This window comes from Melitaea cinxia, chromosome 24, assembly GCF_905220565.1.
Source record: "Melitaea cinxia chromosome 24, ilMelCinx1.1, whole genome shotgun sequence".
NCBI lineage: Eukaryota > Metazoa > Arthropoda > Insecta > Lepidoptera > Nymphalidae > Melitaea > Melitaea cinxia.
In genome coordinates this window covers 12293427-12320922 of record NC_059417.1, presented here as the reverse complement: position 1 = coordinate 12320922, position 27496 = coordinate 12293427, and the positions used below count along the sequence as shown (strand labels likewise).

The following is a 27496-nucleotide window of genomic DNA, read 5'->3' as shown; positions in this document are numbered from 1 at the left end:
AACGGCATTTATCAATCCAATGACTACTATGATCAACAGTATCCAATACACTATTATGAATATTTCGAACATTTTCAAGTACCAATAATCCTAAATCAACATCGAAGTCAAAGCCAATAGTTCATATCTTGGAAATCTAAGCACATTCAAGAGTTCAGTAGTAATTTATTCAAGCGACCCAATTCAAATGGACCAAGTCCCAAGTGTACCCGATCTCAATGTTCGTCTATGCAACTTGCATTTAAAACTTCTATAGAACTGTTTATCTTGTCCTAGTTCTAATTAAACGAGGGGCAGGCGAGGATGGATCACCTGAATGTAAACGGACGCTTCTCCCGATGGATTTGCTAGATTTAGAGCATGTTTAGTTTTAGGGTAGGTTCTAGTATCTTACGAGGGATTGAACTATTGGAATTTTAACTTTTTAATTAGTTTTGTGTGTAAGTTTAGGAAGATATACGTCCAAGGGAAACCTAATATAGACAATTCAAGTAACGGTATTACGAAAATGTTACGTCTCTTATGTCGATGTTTTTTTTTCTGACGCGTTACCTTCAATTGTCTCCTACATGAAACGTAGCTCAAAGTCTGTGACTGATATTTGTTAAAATTCAATGCGAATGTGCTGCGAATGACCTTGCGAGTCAGTGCCCTCTGCGCGGAGCCGATCATGTGGCGTTATGTAAGACATAAACAAACGCACAGCCAGCCGGCTCTAACTTCCGATTTATTAGTGAAAGCCATTTCGTAGTCAAGTTCGATGTTCGAAACGTTGTTTTGGGTACATTCACTACCGTCTTGAATTATGATAAACGTTTTTCTGTTACGGTATTTGAACGTCCCAGTAAAATTAAATAGTAATATTCTAAGAAACTGAAATCAACTAAAATAATACGATAATACAGAGAGTGCTAAAAATAAGAATTTAAGTAAAAGGCTAACTGGACTGGTCGAAAAAACGACTTGACACACATATCTGAAGGTGATTTATGTCACCATCTGTTAATTATTGAGTTATCGAGTCTATCATAATCTTAGCGAGATTACTAGACATTATCGAAGATAAGTTATCAAATGATGGCAGCAGATGGGTTTTCCCAAATAGGTACAGATACTTTTTGATTATTATTAATATTTAACTTTTGTGTTTGCTACGCTTGGAGTGCAATACAGTACGATGTCGTGATTACGCGAATTTCTCAAACGTCGTGTCTCCGATATGATAGTAAAAATAATCACGTGGAGTGCGCTTGCGTCGGCCGCTTGTATCGAGGTCGCCCGGCCGTGTCTAGACCGAACTGTTCAACTGAAACTGTAATGTATGTTTACACAGCTTTTTCTTTCTTATTAACATTACGTAAATGTTCTATAAACATTGATTACATGTTAATAAAACATTGTCAGATCATTGGAGTTTCAATCAGCAAAGTCTCGATTTGACTTGTCTCGACTGTACTAGTATTATATGACTGTTTTGTGTCATTGTAGATTTTGAAATCACATTGACTAAATTCTTATCTATCCTATAAAATTGGCATTAAATCCTCAAATAAAATGAGAAGTAGTCGTTTTCTACAAATATTTCCATCCCCTTTTTTTCCAAAACATTCAAGGCTTTAACTTTTGTCGTGATTAAAAATTTGGCACCAGTTCTCTCTGAGATACTTGTTACAATTCAATCTGTACGAGCGCCGAGCGACGGGTGAAAGGTCTGCCGGTAAGGCCGACAACTTGCGACGGAACAGCGCGCATTCCAACGAAGGTAATACAACTTGTGCTAAAGGAGAGACACGGTGAAAATTTCGACGTTAATATCGAATTATTGCTTTTGAAATGTCGGGAGACCTTACAATTAACCCCACGGAACGGGTCTGTAACGCAATATTTCAATTCAATAGAATTTCCCTTGAGGGGTGCCCTTATTTATAATTCATGTTACGTTTTAATAGAAGTTAATTAAAACGCTTCGTCTAATTATTCATTTTATGACGATTTATGTTATGTTAAATATTCATATATAGGTAATATATAAATATAAAATAAATGAAATATCTAATATATGCGAAAACAATGTGTTTATTTACGACATCACATTGCAAATCTCTAAAACTATCAGTGTTGCTCTACTATATCGTGCATGTATTATGCATATAAACCTTCCTCTGGAATCACTCTATTTACTAAAGAAAACCGCATCAAAATCCGTTGCGTAGTTTTAAAGATCTAAGCATACAGACAGCGGAAGAGAATTTGTTTTATACTATGTAATGATAACAAATCGTTAGGTAGCGTTACCAAAATCATTTTTGAGGTCTGTGATAAAAAGGGTAAATAGCTATGTAAACCACATAATACAAGATGTTTATATAAATAACTAGCGATCCGCCCCGGCTCCGCACGTTTGCAAAAACTATCAGTGTTCCTCTATTATATTATGCATGTATTATACATATAAACCTTCCTCTTCAATCACTTTATCTATAAAAAAAACCGCATCAAAATCCGTTGCGTAGTTTTAAAGATTTAAGCATACATAGGGACAGAGAAAGCGATTTTGTTTTATACTATGTAGTGATAATTTGATATCTTGTACATTTCCTTATAAATATTCAGTATTCATCAAATTAAAAATAGTCTTACGTACATTACGACTACATATTGAATGGTATAGCATTGGTAGTTTTATTTTTAAACGGCTGATAACTTTATTGTATTCATTTTTCGTTTATTTATTTTATGAAAGACTTGAGAAATTCCTATTTCTTCCTATTGACTTCATCATAGTTTATTATCGAGAATAGTCCCTGGGGTTATCTTTGATTGAGCTTACTATAAATTGCATTGCAGTAATGTTTGCAGCGTCTTCGGTGCGACAAAGCCAGCCCTGCGGTCACCAACCCGCCTGCCCAGCGTGGTGACTATGGGCAATAATAGGTATAGGCTATAATGATGAATGTTTGCAGGGTCCATAACGTATATGATTTCATTGAAGTCTATATTTTCCTTATAAAATAATTGTATATCAGTCAGGTTTTTTTAAAAATTATATTTTTTTTAGAAAGTGTAAGACCTGATTTCGCCTTCAAGATTTAAAGAACACTAGATCTGGGCCGAGGCTGGCTGCTTGTGACTGCGTGTATGTTTGAGTTATCTCGCTTAAATCTCGGGAAGATACGGGAAGTTTCTGATATGTCGATAGTATAAGTCGGATATTACGTTGTTTCAGAGATTTATTAAATAAGATGTCATAATAATAATAATACACTTTATTGTACACCAAAAACTGAAATGATACACAGCAAAGAAAGAAAAAATATTGACAATATATTCATTAGGTACAAAGGGCGGCCTTATCGCTAAAAAGTGATCTCTTCCAGGCAACCTTAGGGCAAAGGAAATGGTCTCGCGTCAGCATAGGTGTACAAGTTACAACAAATTTACTATAAATATTCAAATAATTAAACATATACATACATACACAAATAGATACATAAATACATACATACATACATACATACATACATACATACATACATACATACATACATACATACATACATACATACTGACATATATACATTATAATTATGAATTACTTTTAATTTATAGTGATAAGCTCTGCTAAGATAATAGATGCGAAGTCTGGTAAACTTGTTGAAAAGCGTAAGAGAATTTGTAGTAAATTATTGGTCTAGAAAGTTAAGTATTCATATTATTTTGTTCATGTTTTAGAAATGTAATTGATGCTAGCATTATTTCAAGGTATTATATGAATTCTGACGAGGCCGAAAGGCCATCACCGGAGTCGTCGTGGAAGTATGCGAAAGCGATCCCACGGTGTCCCCACTAAGTTGCTGGCGGAAAATAGTTGGTGGTTTTAGAGGATAGTCTGACAGTCTGCTGGGAGCTTCACAATCCCGTCGCTCTCGGGTAGTGGGGCTAGAGCGTAAACTGCATTTCGCTATCTTAAAAAAAATGCATCAGAGCAGCCTGGCTGATTAAAGTACAATCATTTGAAACCGACAGTCACCGATATGATGGTTGTTGAGATTTGGTCCTCAAGAGTTTTTAAAATTTATTCAACACAACTACCTTGTTACAAGAAATACCTTATTAGACATAGCGACACAATATATATATCTAATATATAAAATTCTCGTGTCATGGTGTTAAACATTGAACTCCTCGGAAACGGCTCGATCGATTTTAATATAATTTTGGCATATAAATTTGGCAATTGGGCATATCGGGTAGGTCTGAGAATCGGCCTACAGCTATTTTTCATACCCCTAAGTTATAAGGGGGGGGGGGGGATTAAGCGGGTTAATAACATTTGTGGCAAAACAACGTTTGCGGGGTCAGCTAGTATATATATATATATATATATATATATATATATATATATATATATATATATACATATATATATATCAAGATATCAGTAATTACGCAATCGTACGATATGTAATAAATGATTGACAAAGTGCGAGTAATACATGTAGGGTTATGTACCAAGGTTAAATATTTATAAGCAGTGTTTTAAGTTGATAACGCCGAATAAAACGTTTCAAGTGTGGAGACTCCTTTAGTATTACAAGAAGGGGACTTGGGAGTATCACTTTAGATTGTGATTTCGTTTAGATTTACTACTACTCTTTTTAGATTGTTGATCTTTTGAGAAAAAAATGTCACATGCCTAGTCGATGTAGAGAAAAAATATTCAACACTTAACTGCCAGGACAGACTTCGTTCTGTCAAAAGTTAATGGTAATTTTTTTCATTTGTTTTTGTTTCCGTATTAAAACCTTCCGTGGGCCTTAAGAAACATACAAAAAAAAAAAAAAAAAAAAAATTAGCCGAATCGGTCGAACCATTCTCGAGTTGTGCGCTTAGTAACATTCGTTTTTATTTATATGGAAGATTATATTTAAATTTTGTTTGAGCTAGAGGTTCAGTACGTAAATAAATAAACCTAGTTAGATGCGACACGTGTCAGCTCTAAAACAATTAATGTTTCCAAGTGAACGCGCTCGCGATGTCCCGGACTTGTAAACAAACTCTATTCTATTCGTGTATACTAGACGAGTTTTTGCCCGCGACTTCGTCAGCGTGGAATAGGAACTATTCTGTCATATATGATTTTGCAAAACTACACAGCGGTACATTGGTCTTAGCGTAATGATATAAAGCCTTCCTTGATATGGGCTATCTAACACTGAAATATTTTTTTAAATCGAACCAGTAGTTCGTCAGATTAGCGCGTTCAAGCAAACAAACAAACAAACTCTTCAGTTTTATAATATTAGTATAGATTACTTATCAGCGCCCATTGATAATTTGATACGTTATCACCGATACGGAAGCTACGTAAGCGAGTACGATAAAATTACTGAGGGAACATAGATTCATTGATCTATCAAGTTGCGTGATAAAACGTGAAATGCCAAAATTAATAGGTTTTTAATTTTTGTTAATTTAGAATTTCCTTAAAATTAAGGTGGGTAGTAATAAATTTTCCAACAATCTATGTTGCATAGTTCTCACTATTAAAACTGTTCTTAATCAAATTTAAACATGGAATGAATACCCTGTCACATGCGGGCGTATATAACTTTAGTCAAATCAGCAACATATTATCGAGATCGGTTTTCATAAAATTTTAGTCAAATCAGCAACATGATTGGTATCAATTTTTACAAAATCAACAGGATAACATTAGTCTCTGATAGTTAAAAGTCTGATACGATTGTCGGGATTACATATTTATAACATGTAAAAATTGTACCACTTTAATTGTAAAATATGTCCGCAGCATTTTTTTCCTTAAATCCGTATTATAAAATTAGATGATAATTTTTTTCTATTACTGTTAGAAGAGTCCTTATCATTCTCGAAATTTGTACATTTGATATCGTGAATGACCTCAACCGTTTCTATGAATCAAATCCAAAAATCCTTATTCAAGTATTGTTTTCTAATGTTTACGCGAATGTCACTCATTATAATGTAACAACTTTTTCGGATTTTATCGCGGTTTACTAAATTTTTTAAAAGCCCGACGGATACTTTACAGCAACCTCACTGAGTTAGGGCACAGCAGGAATTTCCTGCTCAAAATGGAGCAGCCCACCTGGGGTAGTACTTCGACCTTACAGAAGACCACAGCTAAATAATACTGTTTTCAAGCAGTATTGTGTTCCTGTTGGTGAGTAAGGTGACCAGAGCTCCTGGGGGGATTGGGTCGGCAACGCGCTTGCGATGCTTCTGGTGTTGCAGGCGTCTATAAGCTACGGTAATCGCTTAACCATCAGGTGAGCCGTACGCTTGTTTGCCGACCTAGTGACATAAAAAAAAAACCATAGTCGTGGGTGGACTTATTTAAGTGATAATAGCACTATTTAATTATTATTAACATTGAACATAGAGATGAAGATACTTTTGAAACCTTGATTTTTTTTAAGTCACAAGTCATTTTAGTTCATTCTACTGTTAATTTTGACATTAGTGTCCATTAAAAATTTCTATTAAAGCAATACAATTGAGCCAAACTGAAATTCCTGATAGGGGTTGGAATGTTACACCGTTATTAGACTACCCCAAAGCTGTCGGGTTTTATTGCTTTAAGAGGAGCGTTTGTGTAATTTGTGTACTAGCTTCAGAACCTAAAATTTATGTTAATTTAAATCGTAAATTTAGTTTATTTAAATCCGTTGTATTATTCCTTACCTTTTGATCGTTGTCCACCACAAAACAGATATTTCCGTTAAGATACATATACATACAATCTATCACTTACATAGTATAAAACAAAGTCGCATCCCGCTGTCTGTATGCTTAAATCTTGAAAACTACGCACCGAATTTTAATGCGGTTTTCTTTAGTAAATAGAGTGATTCCAGAGGAAGGTTTATATGCATAATAACATGCATGATATAGTAGAGGAACACTGATAGTTAGATAGATAGATAAAAAAAAAAAACGACCACCCGACTTAAGTAAAACTTCTGCACAATATACAGGTCTGCACTATGTCTTAGAATATACGAAAGGCTATGAGAGAGAGGTTATGAGAGAGAGGCTATGAGAGAAAGAGATAAAGAAAATGTGTGTTCGCATCTCTCTTGCTCCTTTCGCCTGGTCCGATCACACTTTTCGTAACGCTCTCGTCACGCATTCACTACCTTACTCTCCAAATCAAGCGTACGTTTTTATTGTACCTATCTTCTGACTTCGTGCAAGATATTTCCTGTGGAAAAAAATAATAATTGTTTTAGATGTAAAACAAATATTTTATAGATATTAAGGCATAGACGCTTTTTTCACAAACTTGGCGGTAATAACATTTACTGACATTTATTTAGCATGACTAAAACTTTACCTTAAACAATACACAATTTTGTAAAACGAATATATTTTGTAATATGACGAAATATTTAGTGATGATAGCTGGCTACAGTCCTTGTAGCGCGTCCTTCGTGAGCGGCTATCGGGTGTCGTAAAACCTAGCTCGACGATAAACTGGAGCAACAGGGTCGACGACCTACACCAGACTCGTCTGTCACAGACTTGAAATACATGACATTACTAGAAATATTGTCACGTTATTGATCTCTCTGAAATAAGTGGAGAGGGATATTTGTAGACGGATTTTATTGTTCATGACGTAGCCAAAATAGGAGCTGAGTTATATGAGCTGAGTCGGCAAAAATGTTATATCTTATTGATGTAAATCCACTGAATTATTGGTTAAGCGTAAAATTGCGAATGAATATTAGATAAAGAAAAGCAATCCTTTGAATTTATAATATTTTTTGTATTAATTAGGCCGCGTTGGCGCAACGGTCACAGCCATGGATTGTACCTGTTGCGCTGGCGGTTGCGGGTTCGATCCCCGCACATAACAAACATTTGTATTGGTCATACTGGTGTTTACCGTGGTCAAGGTGTTTGTGCAGTTCTTGTCGGGTCTCCCCACCGTGCCTCGGAGAGTACGTTAAGCCGTCGGTCCCGGTTGTTATCATGTAAACCTGATAGCGATCGTTACTCATAGTACTTAGGGAACATATCTGCCAACTCGCATTGAAGCAGCGTGGTGGATTAAGCTCTGATCCTTCTCCTACATGGGGAAAGAGACCTATGCCCAGTAGTGGGATATTACAGGCTGAAGCGTATTAATTAGGCGAGTCTTTACAACACCCAAACAGCATTATATGTATATACTGCCATGACAAAGCTAAATAGTTTGTTAGTTTGACGCGTTTGGATCTAAAAAATCTTTGGTTCGAACTGAACATTTATTTTAATGTCGCCTTGCCCATTTCGCCTTCAATCTTGCTTTCTTTCTATTTAAAAGGGAAGGGTTATATAACATCACGCTATGACCAATAGTAATAGAACATCAATGGAATATGTTGCAATTTTTTTTTCTGATAACTTGACACGTATAAAATATTTTTATGCGAACAAAATCACAGGAAATAGCTAATAGTTTATACAGTTTTAGCCTGTATTAAACGTCCACCGTGTTATTTCAACCAATCACCAGATCGGAATGTTGGTATTACTGTACTAGCTATAAGTTCAACAATAATTACTCCTGTTATTACCCGACTGCCAAGGAAGGGTTATGTTTTTCGCGCGTATCTTGTATGTATGTATGTATGTTTGTATGTAATATTCTTTACTACCTCCTATTTCCAGAACCACTGAACGGATTTACATAATTGAGGTATCGTTAGGTTCGTCTTAGCTGCCCAAGTGTTCTTAGATAGGTGACATTAAAAAAAAATCAAACATGGCGGATGCGCGAAGCCATTGTAGTTAATGAAAAAAAAAAATTTTTTTCTCGAATACTACAATATGGGTATCAAATTGAAGGGCACAATACAAGGATTTTAAAAAGGTATATCATGATTATTATTACCGTAATAATAATAAAGCAATACAATATTAAAGTTAAAAAATTGTGGACTTTGCTCTTTCCCACGCCTATGCCATGCCAAACTCGCCTCCTAGGCGACGATCAACTTCGGGGAGTAGCCTTTCTAATAAAATACAATGGTTAAAAAAAACATACAATTAAAATTACAAATAAAAATTAATAAATGTCACACCAATTTACAATTACATTAATAAAATCAATAACAAATACATAATACCAAATACAAACAAATAATTTTAATAATAATTTCATTATATTAAAACTAATAGTTGTTGACTTAAGTAGTCGTCTATTTGCTAAAGGTCAGGCTTACGTTGCTTTGAGCAGAGTGAGATCTTTCTCCGGGCTTGCTATCAGTTCTCTTGACCCTAAAAAATTACTTAATCGACCACATGATGTAAACTGTTTTAATGAATTGAACCGATTACGTAATTTGTCTGACTAAAAAGACATAAATAAAATAATAATTAAAAAAAAAAACAAAAAACCCGCCTGCGTGAAGAACAACTAATAGAAAATTAACTGAAAAAGCTGGAACAAGATAAAAATTCAATATGCACACAAAGTCAGCGAAATAAATAGAAACAATATCAAACATTTTGTGCTGTATATATGTCATGCACAAAGAGAGAATGATTTGACTTATCCTTCAATTTCATGCCTCCGACTGCATATTATCTACGGCGTTGCATAAAGTTTCGAAGGACTACCGTATTAATATATTTTAAATGTACAGCACAAATTTTGTGTCTGGAAATATCAGAACTAGAATTTATTCTTGTATCGGGAGGTCCGATACACAAAACTCAAGCATAAACGCCCAAACTAAGGAAAACAACTGTATAGCCAATTGTTCGCCGGCGCAATAGGCGCAATCCAGTGCTGTGACAATTACGCCAACGCGTCTAATATAATTATTTTTTTTTATCTACACTAATGTTGTAACATTCTACTTATGTTTCCAATACTTGACTTATAATTACTACTGTTATAGCGCAGACAACAAAACACTCAATTTAAGCAATTTCACATGATGGTATAATATCCACATCGATATCATAAAATCTCATTATAACATCGCGCGCATGCGCGCAGCTGCGCTCTCATTGGTTAGATTTTAATGGCGGCAAAATCACTGTGACAATACACGTACGCGTGAAATTAATGTAATAAATTAAAAGTTAAAAATGGATAGCGACGATGATATTTGTACGCCTCCGGATATTCTAGAATTGGCAACAAAATTAACTCACAATCTTTTGCCAGAAAAATCTAGAAAATTATATGAAAATTAACATTAACTTTCAGAATTGTACCATCCAAAATTTGAACAATTATTATAAATAAACTATTGTCAGCTTTTACTCTTGTTGTTTGATTAATTGCATTAGTGAAGATAAAGTAGTGTATGCAACTGCATATAACACGGGTATTAAAACACTCGTTACTATTATGAAACTCGCTGCGCTCGTTTCATAAACTCACACTCGTGTTTTAATACCCTTCATTATATGACAGTTGCATAAACTACTATTATATCACTAGCTCGGCAAACAAGCGTATGGCTCACCTGATGGTAAGCGATTACCGTTGCTTATAGACGCCCGCAACACCAGAAGCATCGCAAGCGTGTTGCCGACCCAATCCCCAATCCCCCCAGGAGCTCTGGTCACCTTACTCACCAACAGGAACACAATACTGCTTGAAAACAGTATTATTTTGCTGTGACCTTCTGTAAGGTCGAGGTACTACCCCAGTCAAGAGATTCCTGCTGTGCCCTACCTCAGTTAACAGTTCAGTTAAGTTTAAAAATTAAATCGTCGTTAATTTTACTGATTAGATTGTCTCTCCCCAGGCTCCACGAGGAGATCGAGCACTTCTACATGTACATGTCCCCGACGGAGACGGAGCACCTGGTCCGCTCCACCGTCGTCAGCCGCATCCGAAGCACGATCCTCTCGCTGTGGCCCCAGGCGCGCGTCGAGGTCTTCGGTTCATTCCGCACCGGTCTCTACTTGCCCACCAGTGATATCGACCTCGTGGTTATAGGTAGGTGGACGATTGGGTTACAGAATAGTTGTATTTTTGAAACACTAGGTTAGCTAACGAGGGTGAAGTCCGTCTGATGGGAAGTGGTTATGGAGCCTATTTCTAGAAGCTTGCAAACGCGTTACCTACTCTTCCTCTGACCTTCTTTTTACTATAAAGGGTGCAAAAGACGTACCAACCGCCTGATGGCAGGCGGATACCTATGTCTGGACCCGTGAAATACAAAGAGCGTTGCCAACGCAGTGCCGATACTACAACCGATATTCCCTGATAATTATGACCGCCCTTCTCGTCACAATAACAAAAATCTAATTGAGAACACTATTTGGCTGTAATTTTTAGTAGGTGTAGTATAGACAAAAATAATTTATTTTGAAGCAACATCGTTGAGTTTTTTGAAAATTTTCGTTGTTATTTTATTTTGATAATTTTTTTCACTTTAAAATTTCAATTTGTTTGGTGAAATGCATTTATTTCAAGATTAATGACTCGACTTACATCATCGTTTAATGTAACGCGGGCTAATTAGCGTGGTTATTCTAGTAACCATTCGTCCTCTACACTTTCTAAATATAGAAATTGTCAAGACCGAGAGGAAACGCAATTATCTTTATGACATTTAATAAGATTTTGTCGGTTTCCTCAATTCCATTATCATATAACATTTCCATTTTCCTCTGAATCTGCTTTGATATAAAAATAATACCAAGTCTTTTTGAATCAGTACATTGAAATGGTATATAGGTATAATACATTTGCTGTTCATAATACTAAAAAATATTATTGATATATCAGCATATAAATTAAAGAATGCTACATGTAGAAATATCCAGTTTTGTGTACTGGAAATGTAGAGCTTGATCTCCAGAATCATTACATTAAAAAAAACGAGCGTGCTTTAGACCACAGGACTGAAGTAAAACTTTTGTAGCTCCTACAGTAATATACGAAACGTAACTCTCTCTCTCTCTGTATCTATCTTCACTAACTTATATGTCCCTCTAATCTTCCGTTCGCCTCGCCCTATCACAATTTTCGTATCGCTCTCGTCACGCATTCACCAGCTTACTCCTACTATTCCCACTACTCACCAGTTACTCCCAAGTCAAGCGAACGTAAAGAAATTTTATTTCAACAATGTTTTTGATATTTGCAACTCTGATTGATCATTGGCTACACCCAATTGTTACCGAAAAAAATAATAGTAATAAAAAACCGTTAAATCATGAACTTGTTAGAAACTTACATCTAATATATCAATCAATTTCGCAAGGCGCCTACTGCGACTTGTTTTGTTCATTAATTAGAGAAGATTTTAAATTTTATGACTTACGGCTTTGGTATTGTAAACTAAATTGTAAGCTTAACACGTTGAACGTCATGGGCCAATGGAGGTCACCAGTTGGGCTTCACTTAAAAGTGCCAACGACCAATCAATGGAGCCAACTTAAAAGTGCTTATTGACAAAATTTTAATGAGTTTTTATTGCACTACCATACCCATTCTTAAAGAACTTACTTATTTTTCTTTACACTCTCTGACTCTCTCTCACTCTCTAAGTCATATTTTTTATGTTGACTGGGTCTCGGTCATGTGGTGTCACGCGCTGCACCAACGGAACAATTGTGTGTCGACTACATGCGTCCGACGCCGCGTTGGCGCAACGGTTACAGCCATGGATCGTACCTGTTGCGCTGGCGGTTGCGGGTTCGATCTCCACACATGACAAACATTTGTATTGGCCATACAGGTGTTTGCCGTGGTCTGGGTGTTTGTGCAGTCCTTGTCGTCATGCATGTCCCGGTTGTTATCATGTACACCTGATAGCGATCGTTACTCATAGTAGGGAATATATCCGCAGCAGCGTGGTGGATTAAGCTTTGATCCTTCTCCTACATGGGGAAGAGGCCTATGCTCAGTAGTGGGATATTACAGGCTGAAGCGTACATGTGTCCCCCATGGCTCATACAGAAAGACTAAAAAATGAAGGCGGTGTTTAACGTTTTAAAATAATAAGTTTTAACTAATCCATCAAGTACGGTGACGCGACGCTATTACGTTTACTGATTTTAATTACGCCAAACAACTTCATCTTCAGTATTAAAGTTTTCAGAAGTTTTCACGAAGCTTCAACGATTCAATATGAAAGTAGTTATAAGTTTTAATAAGCAATCGAGCGTTGCCGCTGGTATGAATAGTGTTTGATCGATTGCAATCTTCAAGTTTGGATTAGAGATTTGGATTACATGATTGAGCGGAACCGTCGTCTCAAATTTTAAGTTTATTACATAAGCTTAAAATATAGGTAATGTGTGTTCCGTATACATGAGAAAATTCTACTGGAAGCCGTGAAGTGTCTAGCATTTATTCATTTTTTTTAAACGTTCTATGTTGCCGTCCTAGGCAGATGTTTGTTCAACCCAAAATACCGTTTGTGGAAAATCGCGTAGTGATTTCGCGTTTTTTCCAATTTTTTTTTTTTTTTTTTTTTAGAGGTACGGCATTGTAGAAAATATTTTGCTCAAAATCTGGTGCTGTAAATAAGGTAGGGCTTAGCAGGAATTTTGTGCTCAAAATATGGAGCAGCCTGACTGGGGTAGTACCTCGACCTTACAGAAGATCAAAGCTAAATAATACTCTTTTCAAGCAGTATTGTGTTCCTGTTGGTGAGTAAGGTGACCAGAGCTCCTGGGGGGGGGGGGATTGGGTCGGCAACGCGCTTGCGATGCCTCTGGTGTTGCAGGCGTCTATAAGCTACGGTAATTGCTTACCATCAGGTGAGCCGTACGCTTGTTTGCCGACCTAGTGACATAAAAAAAAAGCTGTCCGACTGGGGAAGTACCTCCATCTTACAGAAGATTACGAAGGAGTAATACCGCTGTTGAGGTAGCCAGGTCTAAAATAATATTATAAATCTGAAGAGTTTGTTTGTTGGAACGTGCTAATATCAAAAATTACTGGTTCGAACTAAAAAAATATTTTTGTTGTGTTTATTCCATTTACCGAGGAACGCTATAGACTATATTATATTTAAATTAACGTGAGTGAAACCGCGTTGATCAGCTATGCTATATTCAAATCACAATATTTGTAAATGATTAGGTTTATTTAACTTTACTATTCTAGTTCACGTTATAATGATGACAAGACAAAGCCAAGTTAACACTTTATCTCAAAGTTGAATCAAAGGGTCTAAGTTACAATATTATTATTGTCTTCTGATTTGCGGGTACAGTTTATGTCACGATACAAAAAAGGGTTTATAACACTGCTTTCCATATCACAATGATATAATTATAATCTTTATCAAATTTATCTTTTCTTATCATTATTATGAATTATAATTCCGTTGAACTGAATGTGAATAATTGATTAATTTTTACTCTTATCTTTTATAACACTTTCTATAATTCCTGGATTACGGTTAATGTGTCATAAAACTTATTTTAATGCATGTCAGAGATAATATTATATAATTAACGAGTGTAAAACCGCAGGACAAAGCTTGTCGATGATAAAAGGATACTTCAACCTTAGAACACGCATTACTCTTATTAATATAATATTTATTTTAAATGAGGTAGGGTACAGTAGGAATTATCCTGTTCAAAATCTGGATGAAGTACTTCGATCTTACAGAATATCACAGCTAAATAATACTGCTTTCAAGCAGTGTTGTGTTGCTATAGTGAGTAAGGTGACCGTAGCTCCTGGGGAGGTTTGGGGTTAGAGTCGACAACGCGCTTGCGATGCTTTTGGTGTTGCAGGTGTCTATAACCTACGGTAATCGCCTATCATCAGGCATGGGCCGTACGCTTGTTGCAGACCTAGTTGTATAAAAAAAATCTGCTATAAACATTTCGTTAATCATTAAATCCAAACATAGTTTTACTACGTTCGAGGAAGACTATGCAATACGACTAAAATTATCGCGTGTGTTACGCTGACGCTACTTCATACATGACGTCACGACTCACTACACCAATTTAAACACTTGATTCAATCCTTACCATTCGCTTCTATCAGTATAACCTACTTCTGTGTGTCCCTTTAATCGTTTATATTGTTACAATTCAATGTTTAACATTTTCATGTCATACAAATAACATTCGTCTAAGAATACCTCCTTGCGGTATGTTTATACGTTTTTTAACGAACTACAATAAAATAATAAATAGTGATTTATTAAAAATATGGTCTTAACTTTATTAATAATATTAATAATATTAAATTTCTTTATATTTTAAATCGTAACGAGTACGTGTTAACGATAAAAACAATTTCTGTAATTGATGGACGGGTAATTCTTTAAATGAAAACCCAGTATCTGACATAAACTGGTAAAAATATTTAACGATACTGTCCAGACTACTTGGCAACACACGATGTAAATGTTATATTCAGTCGCCGTAGTTAATGGCATTAGTTGAGTGAAATAATCTCGAAATCAATTTATAATTCTTTACGCGTCGCACAATGCATTTGAAACATATTTGGTATTATTAATTGAAAAATAATTATGGATTAATACGAGTTGATTCTCTCGTAGGATAGCTGATGCTGTATTGATGATACAGAAAAGATTAGTTAGTTTCCTTGCCGTTTTCTCTCGGTACCATCTACACACCGATGGTAGCTTATGTAGGTCTTCTTTTCTTACTTATAATTTTATAAAAGACGCCCAAATGAGTAGACAACTCCATCTGGTAATAAGTGTTTACTGTCGTACATAGAATTCTCTGATAGTAAAGATTTTGTGTGTCCTGCTGGTATTGGGAAAATGTGTTAGAAATAAAGCTCGAAAACCCCGAATTATAGCGTTCATGGAAAACCTAAACCGTAAAATTTCTTAAATGAAGATTCAAGTAGGTAGTGCTTTAAATCAAAAATTTAATGAAACAAGTTTTTCGGATTTTATCGCGGTTTATTAGATTCCAGATGTTTCTGATACTTTACAGTAACTATGGTCACGGGAGAATCATGTCAGTCCTCCCCGACCCGTGTTTCATTATAATGAGTGAAATTAGCGTAAATATTAGACAACAATATCTTGAATATATTTTTAATCTTTGAGGTGGACATTACGAATATAAAATTTGTTAAATAGGTCGCCTCGTAGGCGTGTTTACAAAGTGCTTACTATAGTACAGTTAGACCAAGCTCGCCTGCGTCACTCTCTGTTCCTCATTTGTTCTATTTCGTCTAGACACGAATTGGCCTAATTTATTTCAATTCGATTTTCTATGAAAATTGGTGATTATTTAATTGAATTTTTTGACCGTTTCCGCTTAAGGTCAATGTATACTTATATTTCCGTTGACATTTTTAAATAATAATGATTATATCTATACTCATGTCATCAGGGTTTCGTATCTTATGCGTGTCAACTTGACTATGGACTAAAGGACGGGTTGACGCAGCGGTCACAGCACTGTCTGTTGCGCTGGCGCTCGCGGGTTCGATCCCCGCTCACGACAGACAGTTGTATTGGCCATGACAGTTGTATTGGTTTGTCGTGGACGGGGCGTTTGTGGTTATGTATTCTGTGTTTCCGGATCCCAGACTCGGGAGAAAAACCTACTGGGGGCCGTTGAGAGTAAGCGTTTATTTATTTATTTATTTTCATTAATCTTTCGCACGATACTTGGTATTTTTTAAATTTATTTAGATATCCACTTCAAATTGTCTCGATAAATATACCTAATACTGTTGCTAATATAACCATAAACTAATACTATTACTTCAGCTATCGCAGTCCACTGCTGGACATTCTTAAGTTCGCGTCAGACATCCCGATTTTCCGCAATCCTCATCCACCCTACATCGGGCAATAGGGCCGAAATTTTTTTGTAAGGGTTTCGCCCACAGTCACCACGCTGGCCAGGCGGGTTGGTGACCGCAGGGCTGGCTTTATCGCACCGAAGACGCTGCTGCCCGTCTTTGGTCTGTGTATTTTGAAGTCAGCAGTTGGATGTGTAGTGTGCCTATGATATCCCGCCATCGGTCGGCTACCTTAGTCCCATGCTGATATAGGAACTTTTTTAACCCTTAGTTGTCTCTTACTGCACCCACAGGAAGAGAAGCGGTGGCTATATACTTTACTGCCGTAGCCACGGCAAATATAACCATATAATAGAAAATAAAATTGAAAATAAATAATTAGGCGCATTATGGACAACGGCACATTCTTGCTTGATTTCAGTTGTGATGATTATGGGATTCTTGTTATATGACATCCGCTGCTAACTAGCTAATACTTTAAACTTTGAAAATGGGCAATAATTTAAGGTTTACCCCCTCCCTACATTATGATAAAATGTTCAAAACTGATAAATTATGCAAAAACGTATTATTTAATCATTTTGTTTTTTCTCTAAAAAAAAAAAACTTCAACTAGGTACCGCGACTTCAGCACCAGTTTGCGTATACGAAAATTTAGACATCAAAATGGTTACACTTGGTAAAAAATTTGAAACATAAAAAAAAAACGATCGAATCGAGAACTCCACCTTTATTAAAGTCGGTTGAAAAGATTACGCTGAGATCTCTTGTGACATGATCGAGGCGAAGGCGAAAGATTTGAGAATGTTGTTTATGTACTAGTAGCAGTTGCCGGTCTATTTATACGCGGCGATGACCAGCGACCTTCGAGCCGTAATTGTTGGACGTGGGCATCGCGTCACAGCTGTTAGATCTGACTAAGCGCTACGGCGGGGACATCCCTACTCGTAGATTTCAGTTAGTAAAATATTCATGAGACTTAGAAAACCAAAGCAAATTTTAACAAGATAGTATGTATACATGGTTTTGGTCATTGTTTTTGGTCAATAAGATTGGTGTGATTGGTGGCAAATAAGCTACCTAATGATAAGCAGAGACATTATTGTTATTGATTAATTATTATGGTAAACAACCCTAACTTAGATTAAGATTTTGCCCAAATTGACGACGCGTTGGCGCAGCGGTCACATCGATCGTCGCCGTTTCGATCCCCGCACATGACAGTCATTTGTATTGGCCAAACAGATATTTGTCGTGGTCTGGGCGTTTGTGCTTGTGTATTGTGTGTTTCCGGACCCCTGATACAGGAGACAATCCTACTTGGGGCCGTTGAGTGTGAAGCGATTATTTATTTATTTAAGTAAAATTTGTGGCAGCTCTAACTACCGACCGAAGTGCTTGAGGCACCTCGGTCAGTAGTTAGGGCATAACAGAAGATAGCAGCTAAATAATACTGCACTTAAGTATAGGCCAGGAGAGGGTCGGCTATCCATAGGCTAAGTAAGGTACCACTTGGTAAGGTTGCTTACCATCGGAAAGACGTACGTACACGGGAGACGTACGTGTACGCTTGTTTGCCACTTTTGTTATAGATAATTATCAAGAACTAGCTGTGTCCCGCGGTTTCACACTTGTTAATTTGAGGGGGGGGGGGGGGAAAGAGCCTACAGCCTTTCTCGGTAAATGGACTATCCAACACAATAAGAATTTATCAATTCCAACCAGTGATTCCTGTTATGTTAATAGACTTTTCAGCTTTATAATGTTAGTGTAAACTAGTTCCTTTTTCTTGCAAGTAAGTAAGCTCAAAGAGACTTAAAATGTATCTAAAGTTTATTTCCTTTTTTATAACGGATGCGAAATTGTTACGTGTATGTCAGTAACTTCTGTCAGACACGGGAGCGAGCGGAAGTCCCGCGGAATGAGGAAGTTGCATGAATCACACAAACTTGAGTGTACGTGTTTTCTAACTCAAGGTCAAACTTGTTTATTGTTAGTTCCGGTTTTCATACATACCGATATGGTAAATAAATTCCAATGAAAATGAGAGTATGTCTACTAAGTAAGGCGTGGAAATATTTATATATTTAAATATTTGTACTTTGATTTCGATTCAAGTTGCATCTGTTTAGAGCCTGATATGACGCTATTGCGTGTCTTTCGTTTGGAAAATAACGTTAATTATTATTATTGTTATTTTAATTAAAATAAATAAATCGCAAATGGCGAGTCTCGGTTGGCAAGTGACGCTGTTTTCCATTTCAGGATTTTGGGCTCTATTCGCCTGAGTTTGGGTGTAATATATATTTGTTGGATTATTTGAAAAGCATATCGATATGTATATCAGTTAATTGTAATGTAAACACATGGGAACTAAGTTAATGATTTTAAGAACAGAGGACCTTTAGTATACCTAGTAGATTTTCTTATAACGTAACCTTTTCTTTCGCCAGGTCAATGGGAGAAACTACCGTTGTGGACGCTAGAACGCGAGCTGGTGACGCAGAACATCGCTGAGAAGGAGAGCATCAAAGTGCTGGAGAAGGCCACCGTCCCCATCGTCAAAATGACGGACAAATACTCCGATGTCAAGGTACTGCCCACAATCAGACCAATCAGATCTACCAGACTTATACTCCATTGCAGATACTAACACTGTCTATATAACAAGATTTATTTGACATCGATTTACTAAATTTTCGCATGACACCTGAATAAAACGTAGGAAACTTTATCGTGAGCTCAGTTCTTGTGTCCACCGATCGATCATTTTGTCAATGTGCCACCATACACCAGCACCCGTAAGGTGCTGTTTCCCTTCCTGCTGTCAGTGTGTACATGTGTACATGTGTGTGTGTACATGTGTACCTGATGAATTTTGTAGTTTATGGTTTGCTAGTAGGAATATCTTAAAAATTGAATTAACTAAACTTTTATTTCTTAAATACTGTTGTGTCTGATAACTGAGAATTTCCTGCTCAAAATATGGGACAGCCCGACTGGGGTAGTATCTCGTAGTACAAAAGATCGCAGCAAAATAATACTGTTTTTAGCAGTATTGAGGATTTGGGGTAGGATTGGCAACGCGCTTGCGATGTTTCTGGTGTTGCAGACGTCTATAAGCTACGCTAATCACTTACCATCAGGTGAGTCGTACGCTTGTTTGCCGACCTAGTTATATATACAAAAAAAAACTCGTTGATTTATATGATTAACTAAACTGCACAAACAAAGTCGTAAGAAAAAATGTATTCGTGTAAAGATGAATATTGTGTAATCGTTAAAAATAAAACTGATTCAGATGCCATCGGTATGTGTAAATAAACACCGATAAAAGTATTACTCGCTGATAAGTGACTTGTTTTAAGCTATATGTACACTAACGTTATAAAGCGAAAGAGGTGCTAAACTAAGAAACTATTAATATTTTCAATTATTTTTACTATTAACTCATTTAAAAATGTCTAAATAATTTATAAATATCTAGATAAACGCAATTTAAAAATAGGAGTTGGTGGTAGAAGGGTGAAAATTTAGGGTTGTATGTATTTTTCAACGCCAAATCATATAATCATTGAAAAATATTATAATTATTTATTTTTTATATTTATATAATCATATATCAATAAATTAAAAAATAAATAATTTATCAAAAAAAAAAAATAGTGTGGACTACCCTTAACATTTAAGGGGATGAAAAATAGATGTTGTTCGATTCTCAGACCTACCCGATATGCACACAAAATTTCATGAGAATTGGTCAAGCCGTTTCGGAGGAGTTTAACTACAAACACCGCGACACGAGAATTTTATATTATATTAGATTTAAAGTTTCCTAAACTGCCGCAGGTACTTAAAGTATTAAACAACATATTTTATCATGAAATTCGATTTATATGCTTTGAATTGAGGGTTATACAGTAATACATGATTCACTTATCCGTAGCCACAGTTGCTGAAGAGTAAAGTATTTAAACTTAACAACTCGTGCGAGACAAAAAAATCAGTTTATTGCTTATCTGTACAACTGTTGGAGTGTCTGTTTGTAATATTGAAATAACAGCTTTTTGACTAAAAGCATATGGATGTATACACAGTAAAAATTCCAAAATAACATTTTTTTTACAATTTTTCTCGGTCTGTCTGTCTATCCGTTAGTTCCGGCTAATCTCTGAAATGGCTGGAACGATTTTGACGGGATTTTCACTGACAGATAGCTTATGTAATAAGGAGTAATTTAGACTACTTTTATTTTTGAAATGTATTTGATTTATTAGTCTGCGAACTGGACAATAACTTTTTTGTTAAATTCCACGCGAACGAAGTCGCGGGCACAGCTAATATTATAGTAAACAACTAGCACGTTCTCGATTGTAGTCGAATTGGGCGATTTTTTTTACTGTTTCACTTTTTTGTAATGTATGTCCACAATACGGTCTGAAAATAAAATAAAAATCAACTCTGATATGTTATCTACTTTATCATTTTAGATGACATAATATTGACCACATTTACTGACCTTGATTACCAAATGAGTTCCCATATAAAATGGCAAAAAAAAAAAAAAACGCCTAGTGTAATGAAATATGTATTGATAATGTAAATGTTTATCAGGTGGATATATCGTTCAACATGAGCAGCGGGGTCAAGAGTGCGGAGCTCATCAAGCAGTTTAAGGTCAGTGTTTACAGGTCATACAGGGGTCAAGACGCTGTCTCTTAGGATTTCTAGGGTGCAAAATCGAAATCAACAATTTCATTCAAGTAGGCTTCAAAAGCACGTCGAACGAATCGTCACTTCAAAAATTATAATTGTATTAATTTTTAAATATTTGATGAAAATGTGAAGCTAACACAGATTCGAAATGTATAGTTAGATTCTGCAAGAAACTCCCCGTTTACTCTTAAAAAACTGTAAATCGTTTTTAATTTAGTCATTATTGCATGAAATATAGCCTCAATAAATTAAATGTAAAGGTCAAAACAGTAGAAAGAATATTCATCATCATCATCATTACAGCCTATCGCAGTCCACTGCTGGACATAGGTCTCCACAAGTTGCGCCAAAAATGGCGTGAATTCATGTGTGTTGCCCATAGTCACCACGCTGGGCAGGCTAGTTGGTGACCGCAGGGCTGGCTTTCTCGCACCGAAGAACCCGTCTTGTATGTCGTCGTGTATTTCAAAGCCAGCAGTTGGATGTTTATCCCGCCATCGGTCGGCTTTTTAAGTTCCAAGGTGGTAGTGGAACTGTGTGTTATCCCTTAGTCGCCTCTTACGACACCCACGGGAAGATATTTACTGCCGTAACCACACAGCAGCAATAAGAATATTATAATCGATAAATGTGTTACGTTTGGACATCTACATCAATCCTAATAACCTAATCCTTGAACTTTTCTTTATGCATGATCACATCCTTTATCAATGGCAAATGATGTTATATATGGCTGTATTACGCACATGTATGAGTTAAGTATATAGCTTGAAAAAATTTCTAGGATTTTCATTAATTTCACGTTTTCAAAGTAAAAACACTATAATTGTAATATATAATACACACGATTATACCAGCACAAAGCTCAAGGCAATTAATTGGATAAAGAAATTTAGGCATTTAACTGAGGTAGGGGGCACAGCAGGAATTTCCTGCTCAAAATATGGAGCAGCCCGGCTGGGGTAGTACCTCGACCTTACAGAAGATCACAGCAAAATAATACTGTTTTCAAGCAGTATTGTGTTCCTGTTGGTGAGTAAGGTGACCAGAGCTCCTGGGGGGATCGGGGGTTGGGTCGGCAACGCGCTTGCGATGCTTCTGGTGTTGCAGGCGTCTATAAGCTACGGTAATCGCTTACCATCAGGTGAGCCGTACGCTTGTTTGCCGACCTAGTGACATAAAAAAAAAAAACCTTAACAGTTTTCGTATATTAAATCTTTGATAGTGTAATCTACTTTACAAATAATCTCGGCCTTGGCATTCCGATGTACTTGAACACTTGATTGTTACATCACTCGCTAATATCACTGATAGTTCAATGGTTATGGACAGAATGTTATGAATTTAGTTTCGAATACAATTTCGGTTTTATAAACTCTCAGGGTCGCTGGACTGGTTTATATGTCATTGAATTTTACCATGTTTGTTGCTTGTCATTTTTGCGCACACGTGATCATGGCGCTTGCAATTGATACCGTATATCGTTAATTTACAATTACCAACAAAAAGTGCTTGTGGCAGTTCCCACAAGCGACTCATTTTTACTCCTTATTAAACGGTTACCGTTATGTTTAAAAATTCATAAAACTTACAAGAGATGTTGAGCGCTCATTCAAGGAAAGAAACCGTTTCTTATTTTTTGACAGCGTTTTTTGTACGCTTCCTTAAGGAGTAAATACATGGTAAATCTCCATCCCCTTTTTCACATAAATCACAGCGAATACGTTTGCATGTGTATGTTCAAGTAATCCTAATATTACAGTAGAACTCTGTTAGATACGTTTGTGTCATTGCCAAAATATGTATGTCAGAAGATAAAAAGGGATTCTGCTCAAAGTCACGCGTTAGTTTGCTATTTTCTTGATATTTGATTTATTTCTTCAAAAAACACGTCTAAAACCGGTCAATACTTGTTATACTCGTATGTCGAAAATTGGACAACTATAAACAATTTAAAAAAAAACCAGTGTGTAACACACGACTGAAGTAAAACTTACCAAACATAACGCTCTCTCTTTCTGTCTCCACTAATTTATATCTCCCTCTCAACTTCCGTTCGCCCCGCCTGATCACACTCTTCGTAACGTCTACGTCATGCATTCATTAGCTTACTCCCCAAATCAAGCGTACGTAAGGAACTTTTACTTCGATAATTAAGAATATCAGTTACAATATTTAACTAGGCACATCAAATTATAAATTCATACAAAGTAAGATTGATCGCAATTTGAATGCAATGAGATTATTATATCCTTGATCAAACCTAATCTCTCATACTGGAACTAGTCAACTACATTGGAATTTGCTGCTTAAACGTCTTTTCAAGATACTTTAATGGAGTATCTTTCCTCATGCCAGCTTATGTTTTTCTTACAGGAAAAATACCCAGTACTATCTCGTCTAGTCATGGTCCTCAAGCAGTTCTTACTGCAGCGCGACCTGAACGAAGTGTTCACTGGGGGCATTTCATCGTACTCGCTGATCCTCATGTGTATCAGTTTCCTTCAACTACATCCACGCCCCGAACGTCTCCGTCAACCTCACAACTTGGGCGTGCTGCTCATAGAGTTTTTCGAACTATATGGACGCAAGTTCAACTACGTCAAGACGGCGATACGAGTGAAGAACGGGGGATCGTATGTCTCGAAGGATGAATTACAAAAGGTAAGCTGAGACATATTTAATGTGTAAAGTAGGGGTTGGAAACTTGGCCAAATAGAAGACAGAAAGATTGTCTAAGAAAACATTAGGTCTATTTTTGGTCTGCAGAAGTTTTGGTTCTTTGTTCGAATGTGATTGATTCAAGAAATGAAGGCAAGAGAGTCCCTTTTTAAATGATGGTGTATAAGAATCGAATAGTCACGAGTTAATTTATAAAATGTCACATTGTGTAACTTCCGTGGATATGATGTAATTCGAAAGTCTAGTAACCGAATTTTCTGCAGAGCTTAAAATATAATAAATATTGTTTTGTTGTCTTCAGGAAATGAATGACGGACACCGCCCATCGCTGCTCTGCATAGAAGATCCGTTGACCGCCGGCAACGATATCGGTCGCTCCAGCTACGGCGCGATACAAGTCAAACAGGTCATTTTCATTACATATTCTACATACATAGCCAGTTTGTGATGCATTTTGGTCTGCATTTGAAAATTTAGGCTTTTTGAACACTTGATTCTATGGGACTTACTGATATTGTCATTTTGAAACTCCTGTTATTTTGATGACGTTGCAGACGCCACGGTCAGAGGTCTTTCCCTCTTTTATGTGTTCGATTACACTAAAATGGTTACCCAAGTAATACCCGGGAAGAGGGTTTGTACTTGTATATTGAGTGTTTGAGTGTGAGGTGTTTTTTATTATTATATTTATTGTTACGTTTTTACAAATCGAAACCGAGAATTCATTTTGGCACCTTAGTGATCATACGTACAGCTATTAATTGTCTACACTTTAGACTCAAAAGTTTGAGTTGTACAAAGTGGGTTACAAGTTTCATACATTGCGCGTCCAAGCATATGGTATAAAATAGGGTAGGAGTTATAATATATCATTTAAATGACGTTTGTGTTGCAGGCGTTCGACTACGGCTACATAATCCTGCAGCAGGCCGTCGCGCCTCACAACGCTCTGCTGGCGCGCCACAGCGTGCTGGGCCGAGTGGTGCGAGTGACCGACCACGTGCTGCAGTACCGGCGCTGGGTGCGAGACACCTTCGAGCCCTTCTTCTTCCCGCAGCGCGTTCGCCCGCGCCGTCCCCATTCGCCCGATCGATCGCCCGACCGCTCGCCCGATCAGTCGCCCGACCAGTCGCCCGAGCCCTCGCCCGACCAGTCGCCCGACCGCACGCCCGACCCGTCGCCCTCGGACACGGAACCGGTGAGTACGATTTGGACATTGCAGATTCCTTTTGCGTTTATAATGAGACGTGCCAGTCTGGTCCTCTTTACGTTTGAACGCATGAGACTTTAAACGCGCCTTGGATCGCTCTGAGTACAAATTGAGATTGTAACGACACGTGTCGGACTCGTCCTCATTCTCTTACTGCTTGAACTGTTCGCTTAAATGCACGCTGGACTGCTCGTTCTGCTGAAGTCGTTTAATCGGTGTGTTATACTTGTCTTGTCACCGGGCTGCTGACATAAAATAAATTGAGTAATAACCGTTCACATTCGGATGTAGCTCTATGTTTTGGCCATTCAAACTGTTCAGTTCCGCAGAACTGCTATAACAAATTCGATCCACCCGAGGATCTGCCAACACCGCACTTCCCAGTGTTATGTGACGGGATAAAAGAAATGTAAAACTTGAATGTGTTCCGGTTGCAGGAGTGGTCAGACAGCGGGCCGGGCGCGCGCACGTCGCCGCCGCCGCTGTCGGCGCTGCAGTGCTCCTCGCCCACGCCGCGCCGCGTGTCCGCGCACCAGAACCTCATCATCCACCACATCACCTCCAACTCCGACTTCAACAACATACCCTCAGGTGAATACGGTGAGCCCGCACTCCGCACTACCGCCACACACGTGCGCTCCTCGCCCACGCCGCGCCGCGTGTCCGCGCACCAGAACCTCATCATCCCCCACACCACTACCACGCCCCCCCACTGACCTCGCTCTGCCCGCAGGCGTGATGCAGCAGCGCTTCGCCCCCCCGGGCGCGGAGGGCAAGGCCCGCGGGCGGCCGTTCCCGCCCAAGCAGCGCCGCTACAACGGCTCGCCCCCGCAGCGCTACCGAGCCTCGAGCCACAAGAAGCGCCGCGCCGCGCCGCAGCCGCGATGATGCCCCGTGACGCGGCCCGCCGGCGTGACGGGGCGTGACGCGACGTGACGCGGCGTGACGCGACCGGCGTGACGTGTCGCCGAGCGCCTGCGCGGGGCAGTGCTGTGACGCGGAGTGTCGTGTTGTTGGAGCCGTCGAGTGAGCCAGTGCAGTAATCTTGTGTGTGACTTATGAGTGACTGCCGTTGTGTACTCGTCTGAAATGTTCCATATGTATAATCGAGTTGTTTATAATGTATAATCACAGCATGGTTATATGCGTACTAGAAGGTATTGGTGCTCCGGCGTCGGAAAATTCTCCTGTCCCTCGCGACGTTCCGAACCGATAATGAGACTGCAGTTACTGACGGCGGGCCACCGCCGGTGTTTATAGTGAGATAGTGTATGCCTCGTAACGTTAAGACCCGGCCTCGACCGACTCGACGCTAGCCTATTTTATCGTAAAATGGTTCTACAGTAATAATAATAAAAAACTATAAAAAAAAAATATTCCTTAACGTAATTACCGGCTCGTTTTAAGCAGCCGTCTAGTATACATGTATGAGAGGAAATGATGGTTATGCTTAGGTTATTCGTGGATCTTATGGTGTTTTTATGTAAAGTTCAAAATTCGTGAATAAGTTCCCGTTCCGCGTCAATGTACCGCGCCGTTCCTTATATATTAAACTGTTGTATCCGTGATCAGTGAGTGACGGGGAGTGAAAGTTTATATAACACCAATTCTAATGAAATTTTGTATTAGCGTAGACGGTAGCAAGTATATTGCTGTGTGATTTGATATCTTACATGTACGGAATAGTGACCGGTTCTGTATGAAACGTCGATAGCTTTTAATTATTTTTATACGACAGCCATCGTGTAGGTTGTGTTAGTTTAGGGTCAACGACTACACTTTTATTAAATAAAATAATCCAATAACTAAGAACAATATAATTGCTGCAATTGTCTTATTCAAACTGATGTAGTGTACAATGAGATCTTGGTGCATTGCTAATAAACAAAAAAAAAAGCAGTTAAATACACAACTAAGCTCCTATCATACTAATTTACTGCCTAATATTGGGTTTATAGTAGCAACAAGCCTAACTTTGTTTAATTAGAGCATGTATTTTATAGCAATTATAGCAGAATTATATTATATACTAACAAAAGTCCACTTAATACGAGATAATGTTACTATTCTCAACTGGATACGTTTCGTTCAAGTAGGTCTTTGAAAGCTCTTTTAAA

At 37.6% G+C, this 27496-nt stretch overlaps 1 protein-coding gene across 1 annotated transcript in view; it reads left to right on the top strand.

The window, feature by feature from the left end:
• LOC123665540 (non-canonical poly(A) RNA polymerase protein Trf4-1-like) overlaps window positions 1–26095 on the top strand; it is a 33032-nt gene extending 6937 nt beyond the window's left edge. The window contains exons 2-8 of the mRNA XM_045599831.1: window positions 10797–10990; window positions 19225–19364; window positions 21386–21448; window positions 23864–24151; window positions 24471–24575; window positions 25065–25321; window positions 25831–26095. Coding sequence (XP_045455787.1) covers window positions 10797–10990; window positions 19225–19364; window positions 21386–21448; window positions 23864–24151; window positions 24471–24575; window positions 25065–25321; window positions 25831–26095 — 1312 coding nt within the window. The remainder of the gene's footprint in view (window positions 1–10796; window positions 10991–19224; window positions 19365–21385; window positions 21449–23863; window positions 24152–24470; window positions 24576–25064; window positions 25322–25830) is intronic.
• The last annotated feature ends 1401 nt before the right edge of the window (window positions 26096–27496 follow it).